At 38.4% G+C, this 13,579-nt stretch overlaps 1 protein-coding gene across 3 annotated transcripts in view; it reads right to left on the reverse strand.

Annotated features, from left to right (window-relative positions):
- Positions 1 to 9,201, reverse strand: part of slc12a2 (solute carrier family 12 member 2) — an 86,323-nt gene extending 77,122 nt beyond the window's left edge. For 2 of the 3 annotated variants that reach the window (XM_067433681.1, XM_067433680.1), the window contains exon 1: positions 8,090 to 9,201. In XM_067433681.1, the coding sequence (XP_067289782.1) occupies positions 8,090 to 8,614 (525 nt within the window). In that variant the 5' untranslated portion in view covers positions 8,615 to 9,201. The remainder of the gene's footprint in view (positions 1 to 8,089) is intronic. The other variant, XM_067433682.1, reaches the window with a different exon arrangement.
- Positions 9,202 to 13,579: the final 4,378 nt, after the last annotated feature.

A 13,579-nucleotide genomic window follows, 5' to 3' on the forward strand; every position in this document is an offset into this window, starting at 1 on the left:
GCTAACAGTGGCAAAACCTGCTTCCTCACTGAAACAGAGCTCAGGTGTGATAAAGGTAACGTGTATCCACTGGGACGCTGCCTTCATTACGCACAAAGTTTAGCGGTGCTCAGGAGACAAGTCGCTATGGAGACGCTGCAGGAGGTGTCGGAGGGGACAAGTGCTCTTTCATCTGTTGTTTTTGGCCCGTCCCAACATCCTCATCTTACCTAGTGCCATACACTACTGACACAAGAAAAACTTACATCACCTGTGATGAGATCACGTCACACTATCACAAACCCATTACAGGCATTTAGTCAGAACCCAAAATGGAATGTAGCTTTTGGTCATGCTACACTGCTACTTGCTGTATAGTTATCTACTGGAAAAGCTACACTGTTTTAAAAGTAACTGAGCTAACTTAACTGAGATAACTTAAGCTATAGCGTTGCAACTTGTATCTTGCTACTGCCCAACACTGGCTGTATGGCAGTGCACTTGATACGAGACTTGGATGACTTGTCTTTTGTTGCCTCCAATTTAAGGTTAGTTGTTCCTCAAACAAACAAACAATTTGTTTGCATTTTCTGACGATGCATAGGTTCGACAGTAGCCGTGTTTCCATTTGTGCAAAACTTTATCTCTTCTAAATGTTGATAAACTATTGCAAAATGACAGCATTGCCATTAACTGATGTTATGTGAATAAAACTTTTTTTTCCCGTCTCGTGACGCCATTCAAAAAATTATGCCATGCATGTTGGTAGGCTTATGTACATCCCAGCCACCCCACTAGCCATTTTTTTAATAGTAGGAGAAATTGCAGTGTTATTCAAGCATTGAATACAACTAAAATAATTAAATGTTTGAATTTGCATGGTGGTAACTCAAAGTTGTTGTTTTTTACCATTTCTTTATTTGGGCTTGGAATTGAATTTGTTGTAAATATGAACTGAATTTTAAAATGAAAAACTTTAAAATTAATAAACAAAATATTTTTTAGTTGTTGATATTTTGAGTGTACACAAAAGTTGACAGTTTATAATTATATCTTGCACTTATCTGTACCCTATGGCTAAAAATGACAGAGCATTGCAAGTTATTTCCACTGTCATAAAAGGGAAAAAAAAAATCCATCAGACAGTGCCGGCGCCTTCGTCAGGCAGAGGGTTAAATAAACCGTAACCGGTTTAGCTTTACAGTTAGGCTATGTTTAAATATTAGCATATAAAATGAAATTTAAAAAAATATATCTTGATTATAAAAAGTGAGAAGCATAAGTAAGATGCTGACTCCGTCGGGGGCCTCTTAACACTGGGGATAAGTCGTCAATTTTTTTTAACTGATAATTTTCCTTTCGTCTGCATCAGCTCAGCACTGAATATCAATCAAATGAGTTACTCGACAAAAGTCCACTATAGTAAGTAGCAACAGCATTATTTGACAAAAGCTGTCCAATCAGTTACAAAGAATGTTAGTAACCAATACCAATAACTAGTAACCAATAGGGCTGTCAAAATGTATCAAATGGCATTCTAATATTCCCTCAAAATATTCAATACTACGAATATTCAAACTATTCGAACATCTGGTTGCGCATTTTGTCAGTGAAGTGCATTACGTCAATAACAGGACAAATTAATACAAAGAGACATAATTAAGTGTATAGGTAGTCCATTTAAAGCAGCACTAGGTAACTTTTCAACCTTCATAATATATTTTCAAGACTTGTGATGATACGTCGACTTACAATAGGTTAAATGACACGTCCGCCATAGCTTGATGGGGTCTGTATCATTTTTAATCGTACTTTTAAACTTCGAGTTTCGGGTAGTAACCAGAGAACAAAAAGAACTACAAAATTCGACTGCTTTACGGCATATACGTCACTTCCACCAACACCCACACTTCCTTAAATTCGGACGTGCGAGCCCAACTTTGTTCGTCGGATAATATAGTCATGTCCGAAGCAGCACAGACAAATAAGAAAGGAAAGGTTTTGTTGGAGGAAAGCAATAAGAGGAAATGAAAAATGATCGGATTAAAGGCAGGACGAGGATCAACATTGGACCAGCGTTTGCTCGTTACTGTGAGCTGAAGGAGGAGGAGGCGTGCCCGACCATGTCATGCTTATGGTGATTACCTACCACTCAAACATTGAATTGAAGTGTCATATAGATTCTGTAAAAAGGTAACCATTAGACTACTATAATGACGCTGGCTTGTAAACGTGAGCATCGCAATTATTTGGCGTTTGAAAAAAATAAAACCCATGAGATTATATTAATATGACATGCTGAAACATATGCCACTGACTGTACCTGGAATAAAGACATTTCACACGCAACGCCAGAAGAACTCCTGCATGTGAACTCCTCTTGCAGTGTTCAGGGGAACTGTTAGTGCTGTACCAACCCGCAGGGCCGCTTTTATAAAGTTATTTGGCCCGCCCCGCACCACTGTATATATTTTTACAACCCGCCCCGCACTCGCGACCATTAAATAGACATACGGGGTCCGCGGGTTATGAGACGACCTGCGCATTACTAGTTCACAGCTATCAGTGTTGTCATGTCAACAAATGCATGCGCAATGGCATCCCCTGTTGTAGGATGACAGAGCTTACGACAGTAGTTGAGGACATTATTTTTTCCCAACTGTAGGGGGACCCCGAGACCAAAAGTTACCAAGTGCTGCTTTAAGTTAAGCCGCTGACGGTCTGGAGTTCACATCATAATGGCCAAGACCGCAGACCTCGCCATCACGCTCTCTGCGCATAATGGTTTAAATTAACTTTGAGTGCAGATCAAGAGTTGTGTGCAAGCAATTTAAAGTTGCCTCTTGTCCCAAATATAGCAGGCTTTATTCAGTGATTGAAACAAATATCATTAATATTCATTTTTAGTTTTACAGCATAGTGAATGGTCCGAGCGAGCCGTGCTGTGGTAACATTAAACATGGAACTTTTCCTTGACATGAAACGATAAATAAACAAATCAGTGGAAGCAGTGCATTTATACTTTATTCATGCAATCTCTATTCAGTCAGTACAGAAGCCTACATTTTAGTAATGTTTCTGTTTAACGTTAAATAAAATGAGGCATGGTATGCTAACTGTATCATAGCTATCTTGCGGCTCAACAATTTTACCTCCTACCGACCAAAATCCAACATACTTCCAGACATGGCTTTTTAGAATATGGAGTTAATCTCTTTCTCTGCTGCGGTCGAGTTGGGCTCTGCACTTCCTGCCATCAACACTGGAAGACGCGTCCACTTTCAGCAGAGACAGACAGTGCGACTCCTGTCCTGTGACCTGTCCCTGAACCCCCATGCGCACGCTCACTTGCAAAGCAGACAGCCATACCTCTACTACCACGGTGGGGGATTTTTTTCCGCTTTTTTAAAATTATTTTTTTATTTAAATTAGAATATACATTTTCACCTTCAAAATTTTCGTTTTTTAAAAACTATTCGAATATATATTAGAATTTAGAATATTTGTTGACAGCCCTACTCACAACGTATATGTCATATACGTTTAGTTGCTCATGTTGTTCCTCAACAAGAGGCATTCTGAATAGCACGTAGACTAACTTAGTTTAAGTTCACTCATTACACGGCTTGGTGAAATACTTGATACTGATTGGTCAAATCGAGCATTCCAGTGGTATGTTATTACTAGATAACAACCACCAAAGTTGAATATAACCGTTCATCTGGTACTATGAGTTATCTTGACCGGTACTACTACTGATATTCTACTTACTATAAGTGAGTAAATCATGGGCTTAGTTTCATTTTTTGGTGAACTAACCCTATCAGCATTAATTTTCAACATATGGTCAACAAATCTTCAGCAATAGATAAAGGCTTAAAGCAGTTTGGAACTGTTTTTCTTGCAAGAGACAATATCGTTCTGCAGAAATGTATTTCCAACAACAAGCAGGTCATACAAAATTTGTATTTCTGTTTGTCTGTCTTTCGCAGCATCAGTATTTCAACATCCATTTCCGCTCAGTTAAACCTCTAAAAAAAAAAAAAAAAAAAACTACATTACAATACATTACACACACACACACACACACACACACACACACACACACACACACACAAAACCATGCTACGCTGAACACTTTCAGTGTTTTTCAACGGAGTCAAAATAAATGAATAATTTGGTGGATGTTGGTGTTGCTCTAATGAAGAACCCAAACAGTTAAAGCAATGGCTGGGAAACGGGACTGGAGTGGAGTGGTCACAGCGTCCATTTGACAGCCATAAAAGACTCAATATCCGTTTAAATTCACTGCCAGCAGCCAAAAACACTTTCCATTCAGTCATGGATTTGTTGTACAGTGCCGTCCTCTGTGTAACTTCAATAGGAAAAAGCTTTCGATCTGAAAGCATGACAACTTTAACATGACTTTACTAGTGTTAGCTTTACATAACATGTCAAAGCAGACCACTTATCTAAATATCCATCTCACTGGTTTGATAAAAAGCACACAAATAGAGGAATAACGTCAGTCACTTCACATGACAAACTTTATTTCTGAAATAGCGCACAAGCATGCACTCAGATTATCTGGACGGGATTACAGATGATTAATTGACGACCATTAATGGAAAAACAGAAGAAAATAGCTTTGTAAAATTCCCCACAGCTTAACTTCATTCCCAACAATACAAACAGCTGAACAAAAGTATTTAGAGAGCAAGTGTTGACTTACTGACAGCTGCTACAAAACACACAAAAACAGAACAAACCAACAGGTCATTCAATGCAATTACAAGAGCCTTAATCTGCTTGCAGGGCCATGACATATTACAACACGTTCTTTCAATGGTTTTATCTTCCATCAAATGGGGTGGGGGGGGGAGCTTATGTAAATGTATTTCCTCCCAAAAACAGTAAAAAGAGAACATGTTCTAACAGCTCCAGCCAGATACCACAAGGCTACTGCAACACGCATCAGATATGGCCTGCAGTAAGAATTCAACAATTCAAGCCATCCTGCCCTCAAATTGGTGCTTATTCAAAATCGAAACTAAAATGTACACTGCCACACAGAGCACGCATTTACGGACGAACGGTCATTGACGGTGTAATGACATTTTCAGTTCATGTATTTGGAAGCGTAACTTTCATAGGAATTAATTGAAACCACTCGCTTTTGCTCCGCTAAGTTATTAATGCCCGAGTGGCCGTGTGCATGTACTTTCGTTAGCTAGAATTAGAGATTTAGAAGACCAGTCGAGGATGCCTGTCAGGGGCGTGGGACTGGGGGGATAAAGGGTACTGAGTAACCAGGGCCCGAGGCAGGGGGGGGGCCTTAGAAGTCAGTTTTCTATACATACACATACATGGTACGGGGGCCCAGCAAGATGGTTTGTACCCAGGGCCCAAAATTTGGTGCTACGCCCCTGATGCCTGTATTACCGGTGTTGTCACGCATCGATTAACCAGGGAGAAAATTCTCACCGTCACATCTATAGAGATGAAGTCCATGTTGATTAGAACAGCATTATAATATTTTTAGTTTATTTGTCTTCATATTTAATCAAAGCATTTCTATTTCTTTTTATTCAGCTACACAGTACTACCTTCACATTACGGATTTCTAGAAAATGCCAAATGTGGCGGTTCAGCACGAGGGCACCCTCTTGCTTCCAGTAAGAATGAAACATAAGTGCTTTTAGTGCCCAGCAGTGCTCATTCCATCCTATTTTGGGTTAAAAAATAAAAATAAAAAAAAGGCAAAATACTATGCGAAATAATACTTCTCTAAATAAATGTTTTTATGGCATTCCATATTTTCTCCAGTGTAGAGGAGTTTTTCCCCATAGTGGATGCATAAGAGGCTCATATTTAATAATCTTGATTTTGCACAAGGCGTAATAAAGCCTTATTATTATTATTTATTAAATCTATATTATATATATATATATATATATATATTTTTTTTTTTTTCTTTTTTTTTTTTTTTTTCCTAAATGGTGCAGCCCCATCTACCACTATATGATATATATTTTTTTACACTTTCTGACCCCACATAGACTGCAAAGAATACAAAGAACATTTATAAAAATCAGCTACCAATCGCTATCAACAATGTCTTCTCTTCTCTGTCAGTCTTTGAGGCTGTTCACGCTGTATGCAGCGCTTCTGGGTTCTACTTCAGAACACAGGCTCAGTATTGGCCAGCTTCTGCTTCAGCACCACACGCCACCTGTTGCTCACGTGAACCACATCGGAGACTCACATGGAAGAGAAGAAATTGTTGAATAAAAGTTATTTCTGTTTGTTTGGTTTTTGCACACAAAAAGTATATTATTCGCATTGCTTAAATTAGGGTTAAACCACTGTAGTCACCATTTCAGACTATTTTAATGATTTCTTTACTACCTTTATTTTGCAGTCTATGTGGGGTCAGAAAGCTCTCAGATTTCTCAGAAAAAAGTTCTCAAAAAAATATCTTAATTTGTGTTCAAAATATGAACGAAGGTTTTACATGAGGGCGAGTAATTAAATGACAGAATTGAAAATTCTGAACTAACCCTTTAACTCAGAGGAGCTCTATTGCTCAGTTTGGAACAGATGTAAAGCTCAAATGAGTGGAAACTACTGCTAAAACACTTGTGCGTCATGTACTTAGTCTCAAAGAGGCTTTTCCAAAACTTGGCATCAAGCTTTGTTACAAATGCACTAAACTAGATGCCAAGTCATAATCGCTAGTGTCGTCAGAGACCTAAATCAATGCCTCCAGCTAAAACTGCTCCCCAAGTCCAGTGCTAGGCTGTTCAGAGGAAAGAGCGAGTATGTTTTAGGGCTGTGTGACCAACACGGAAACAACACCACAACATCTGCAGTTCATGTCAAATAAACAGGTCTCTAAACAGCCTTACACCTGTTATAGCAAAGAAATCACTTCACAAACAAAGCAGTTTATCTGTCTCAACAAAAGGCTCTCAAGAGAAGAGAAGAACTAAGACTAACAGCAACAGACACACACACACACTCAGCGCATCAGAGTCTAGTGTAAGAATGTAAACAGCCTGGCCTTGTGTTTTCACAACAGTGAACTACATGTACAATGATACAGTGAAGAGTCTGATCTTCAGATAATGTATCATTGTCCTTGCACTGCAATCACTGCGCGCACATGTCAACGGTCACAGTGGTCCACGATGACTAAGGTGTTATAAAGCATCACACCAAGGCAAACATTTGATATGAACCCAGTGTTTACAGATCTCATAAAATATCAGAAGAAATTGGACATTTTGAGATGAGAGATGTGACTGGTATCCAACATATGTGTTCAGGGCAACTAAATTAGTTTGTGTATGTATGTTCAGTACTAACCCCTTGAACTAGTGCCCGGTGTGCATGTTCATTATCAACTCAATAAATTGGTGCTCTGCATGTGCATTTAGTAACCCACTAAACGTGTGGTTTGTGTGTTTAGTAGTGACCCACTAAACTGTTGTCCGATAGGTGTATTCAATAACTAGCCCAATAAACTAGTGTCTAGCATGTGCACTCAGTATACCAACCCACTAAACTAGTGTCTTGGCATGTGAATTCAGTATTAACCCACTAAACTAGTGCCCAGCATACATGTTCAGTACTAAACCAGTGTCCGATATGCATTCAGTACTAACCCACTAAACTAGTGTCCGGCATGTGTTCAGTATCAATCGACTAAACTAGTGCCCAGCATGCATGTTCAGTACTAAACCAGTGTCCGATATGCATTCAGTACTAACCCACTAAATGAATGCCTTGGAATGGGTGCAGTAAAATAATAATAATAATAATAATAATAATCACTATAAACCAGTGGTTTTCAACCCGGTCCTGAAAGCACCCCAGCCCTGCACTTGTTGTGGCTCCCTCATTTCTCACACCTGATTCAATTAATCAGCTCGTTAGTAGAGACTGGAAAAACTTAATTGGGTGTGTTTGATAAGGGAGACATACAAAATGTGCAGTGGTGCCTCCAGGGCAGATTTGAAAACCACTGCACTGAACTATTGCTTAACATGTGTGTTCAGTACCAACCCACTATACCAGTGTCTAGTGCGTGCGGTATAGCTATCTGTACCTTGTCAAGCTCGTCGTGCAGTTCTGAGAGGGTTGGTCTAATGAGCTTCTCGCCTAGCGGAGCGGCAGTCTGCCGGTAGAAGTCTATGTTGGGCACGGCGTCGATGGTGTTGTGTCCGAACGTGCGGAGGTAGTAGGTGTTTGTGTGGGTGTCGTAATGATGGTGCTGCTGGCCGGTGGAGGAGTGCAGGCTGCCCTCGCTCATCACCGTGTCCCCATTCTGCGCGAGCTCCGCTGGCGCGGCGTCCGGACTCGAGGCCGCAAAGTTCACAACCCGAAACCGGCCCTTGGCTTCCTCTCCGCCAGCTACAGTATCCCGAAGTCCGTCGGACGGCGGCTCGGCGGCGTACGCGGGTGGTGATGAGTCGGAGGTGACAGGAGTTTTACCGTCTCCTGCGGACTCTGACACCAGATCCACCTGAAAGCGGCTCTGGCTCGGTGTCGGACCGGCGGGTTTGAGCGCGTCAGGCTCGGGCGCAGAGAGATGGTCGCCCAGGGAGGCGATGGGTGGAGGTGACGCCGACATGATGAGTCAAAAAGCTTTACAAAAGCTGATACTGTCCGTTAAAAGTGCAGAGGAGCAGATGGATGTGCCTGAATGCAGACTGATGCAGCAGGAAGACTAAAATAACGCGCCGCGCTTCCCTTCGAACCCGCAGCGCGACGCGCACATGCGGATGCAAATGGAGAACAGCAGCACGTCCAGTCAAAAACTCCTGACAAGTTTAACGCGCTCACTGAAATCTTCGACTCGCTGCCTGGTGTGTGCGCTCACAATGACTTTAAAGACCCCAATGATCTTCGTGAATTGAGCTTTCAGTGGCTAATTTGCGCCGTGATGCTGCGCGACCTTGCCGCAACTCCTCCTCTCGTGCCCGCGACTATCGCTGCTTTATACGCGCACTGCAGCAGGACAGCGATGCTGGGCGGCATCGCGAGAGAAGAAGAGCTCGCGAGATTTGCCATCGCTACAGAGGGGTGGAGACTACAGTAGGATGTTCTACAATAGACAAATGTAAATGGTCTGAAAGGTTCCCAATATCTCCCATTTTAAGGCTGATATGATTTATTTTGAAACTTTACAAGGAGTCTCAAACCGCAAAGCAACAAGAACTATAGACATTTGCAAACATTTAAACTCATCATCTTTAACTTGAGTAGCCTACACATGTAGGCTATACTTTTTTTGTTGTGATTATCATTATTTCTTATGTTATGTTTTCATTATTATTATTATTATTATTATGGTTTCACAGTCTTATAGAAATGTTCAAAGAATTATATGTTAAACATTTGTAAAAAAAAAAATAAAATAATAATAATAATAATAATTTAAAAAATTGAGAACTACAGTAGGATAACGCACGGTCAGGCAAATTAAAAGTTGAGTCATAAACATATTGTCATTATATTGTTATTTGTGACATTTAGATTTAATATAAATCTTTCTGTATAATTTGTTTATTTTTATTTTTTTAGAAAAGCAACATGCTATAAGCAAAATATTTAGACAGAGACATTTTGTTTATATAGTGAGTAGAGACAGTCAGAGGCTATTGTCACACAGGTCACAACTAAGGATCTGAGTCAAAAGTCCATTTACTGAAATGCTTGGTTTATTATCAGATCACGAGACAAAAACACAAAACACACTGACACAATGGTCACTGCATAAATGAAGATTCACTGACAGATTCACATATGCCTCCCCTATGGTAATTTTACAAATACAATATAATAACAGACATGAACAGCAAATATTATTTCTGTCTACCATTATTATAATGTAACTGTAGTGGTTAAAAAAAAAAGTTTATACTTCTAGCTCCCTTTACTGTTACTCTGAGTTCATTATCAGTATTAAATGAGATACAAAGAGATAATCTTAAAGAAACTGTTCACATAAAAATGAAAGTTTCATATTTTGCATGAAGCTAGTTGAACAAACTCTGAGTTTCAGAGTGGGTTTAGAGTTGACAAATCCAGATAAATCCAACCTGGTTTAGATCAAGTTCAATCGTTTCTCAAAGCTCTGTATAAACTTTCTCTGTCAACTCAGGTTTAATCCAGAGATTGCGATCAATTCTGAAGCGCGTGCGTCTTGAGCCCGAAAAACAAAGTTCGCTTAAACTAATCTCGAACTTACCTGGGTAACAAGTGTAAGTGCAACACACTAAAAAGCATTTTTGAACTTTATTTTTATAGTGCTTTTTTGTAATACAGATTTTTTTCAAAGCAGCTTTACAGTTATAAACAGGAAAATTGTACACCAAAGTTTGTTTCCTATAAATACTGTAAATTTTCTGTTATTTCAATTAAAGGTGCTCAGTACTTTGTATGATGTACTGGCCAGAATGGCAGTTCAAGGCTGTGTGCTAAAGACTTTTGGTCGGCAGTGCTCTTGAAGTCTGGGCAGTGAGGTTTCCATCATGCAAATGAATGCAGCCAAAGATGTTCTTATCATGGGGAGATACCAACCTCCACAGGCCGGCTCTACCATTGGAGAAAGCAGAACAGTCAATATGGTTTGTGCGTGCCTTGATAAATCACATTACAGCCTTATGTCACTGAATTCCTATGAGTTGTGTGACATTCACCGTTTGTAAAAACAGAAAAGAAGTGGAAAATAATCTGACTTCTCTTATAAAACATAAATTTTAAAAGAAACTTTACAAATAGAAACACATTTTTAGCAGGAAAAATATTAATATTTTTAAACTATGAGATTAAACTGGGATATCTTGGTGATCTTGTCATCCGTATGCAAAATTTAGTACACCACTGTCGTGTAAACGTACACTGAAAGCACACTCACACCAAGAATGATAACGATAACAAAAAAATAACTCTATATTAGTGGATAAATTGAGCAAGGATCACCAAGATATCCCAGCTTAATTCCTTATCCTAGTTTTGTGCAATAGGCCGCTGGTTGTAAACCTAAACTTGACAAAATTTGAATTGCCTCAAATCTGATTGGTTGATTGGAATGTTGTTTCAGGATCCACAAAGATGTTGGTCCAATATGTTGCACTTTGTGAAATCCTGTTCACTCCTTGTACCCCATATATTTTTTTAAAGATCTGACCATCTGCACAATTTTGTTAGCATATAAATACTAAATAAAATGGAACCCAAACTGACCCCTGAGGAACACTGATCTGTTAGTAAACAAGTGATCTGAGAGGTAAGATTTAAACTAGTTCAACACAGTTCCTGACAGACCTATAGATCTGTAAACTCTACTCTCAGTTTTGCTATTTGTATGTACTTACTATGTGAATTAGCATGCTTTTGCTAGTCAGTGATTTCACTAGGAAGCATTACCAAGCCGATTGACTAGTAGGCTGGAACACAGGATGACATAATGAAGGATGATCATTTGCTAAAATCATGTTTAATTGATATGCACATACAAAGAATCATAAATGTTTGTTTAAAAGCTTCATGAAGCATTTTTTCAAAATTGCTAATTTCTAGTGGACATGGTTTCACTTGATGTTTACAACACATGCACTGTAAAAAAATTTGGTTGGTTTTTGTTGGTTTAACTTAAAAAAGTAAGTAACCTGGTTGCCTTAAAATTGTGAGTTTATTGAAATTAAAACTCTGAGTTGATACAATGAAGGAAATTTGTTTAATAAATAGAAACTCAAAATATTATTGTATCTGAACCACATAAAAAATTTGATAAATCATGAAAATAGCACTATTTGGCATGTTTCACTGCGTCATCAGAAATAAAACACACACAATTACCCAATATGCTTACAAAATCTTTTAATAATATTTTAATAAAGATTGTCGAATCTCAAAAAAATAATTTCAGTGAACTCAAAATTTTAAGGCAATCAGGTAACTTTTTTTCTAAATAATTTTTTACAGTGTGGGAATGCTGTGAAAGTGTGTACATAATGCCTGAAGGATCATTTTAGGGTTGAATATAAAGCTACACTTCTCTTAAAGCAATATGCCTAGAGCAAAAAAAACTAAATTATTTTTCCATTAGATTTTGGATTATTTCAGAAAATAAGCTGTGACAAACAAAACTTGAATCTTACACATTCTTTTCATTATGATAATCTTTACAAATAAACTTCAATGCCACCGTCATTAAGTTTACAATAAACTTTTTCAGTCTTTATTCAATAACATTTTCACTGAAAGTTAGAGGTTTGAGTTAGAACATTTTGCAAGAGAGTGATTATAAACACAAAAAGGCTGAGAAAGTAGACTAGTGAGTACATGAATTTACTTGTTTGCCGTGATAATGGTTAATCTCTCTAACAACCTCTGTCCCATTTAGGTGTTTAAGATACCACCTCCTTCAAGAAAAGTAAAATCTAAAAAGAAAAAAATCACAAGAGGTTATTACTGATGTATTTTGTGTTGTAATTACAATGGGAAAATCTATTGAGCTTGTATTCATTATGACCTTATTTTAACCCTAACCCATTTAACAAAAAACTATAATAATAAAATAAAAAAACTGACTTCAGGATGATGGAACCAGAAGTGCTTGTTTTTGCAGTTTGGCCTACAAAAAATTTCAACAGTAAGCATATTTAATTCACAAGGATGACCCCTGGGCTTTATGTTTGTCATCTCTTGGACTATAATGTAAAATATTCATGTGTACTGAAATAATGAAGAAGGTTGCTTAACCTGTGATGTATTAGCATGAATGCGCTCTTTATTACTCCTACAGTCTGAGTTTGTTTAGTAGTGCTTACTGTATGTCAGGGATCCTTCATCTTTTATGTCACATTCTAACTATCACATGGATAATTTGGAAGTGCTCTGCACTACGGTGATCTGTTTGTCTTGCTGCATGGTCTTCAGCTGTGTGAGCTGCCGTTTTACTCTTGGGATTTTGTTTGTTGAAAATTCCCACTGAGCTTTTCTGACAGTTGATCTACAGTATCTGCTTTTGATGAAGCAGTTGGGATGCCCTTAGGCCTTCAGTACTTCCTCTTTGACTTCTCCTTTCTTCTTCCTGCAGTCTTCACTGGTTTCCATTTTCATGTGCTGTCGACCCCTGGCTCATGTTGCAGTGTGTCCAACTTATTTTTTCATGTGAGTTATACATGTACTTTGTGTAGCACAATCCAAAAAGGTCCATTCGTTGTCTCATATGACTACAGCAGTGGTATTCTCTCTTGTACTGGAAACCCACTGCTTGTTTTGTCTCTAATAACACACCTGATTGAGATCATCAACTTGTTAGGAGAGAGCGCCATCGTCTGGCCAGGATTGAATACCACTGACTGATAGTGAAAGTTTTCGGTTCAGTTCAAAAGCAATTTTTTTAACTATTTATTTTGAAGTGTAACTTTATATTTATTTTGGATTTTTACACAAACTCAATTCCAAAAAAGTTAGGAATGGAATAGTTTACAAGTCTCATACATTTATATTTTGTTCACAATATAATATAGATGACATATCAAATGTTGGAAGGGAGACATTTTGAATTGTCATGCCAAATATT

This window comes from Pseudorasbora parva, chromosome 23 (assembly GCF_024679245.1).
Source record: "Pseudorasbora parva isolate DD20220531a chromosome 23, ASM2467924v1, whole genome shotgun sequence".
Taxonomy (NCBI): Eukaryota; Metazoa; Chordata; class Actinopteri; order Cypriniformes; family Gobionidae; genus Pseudorasbora; species Pseudorasbora parva.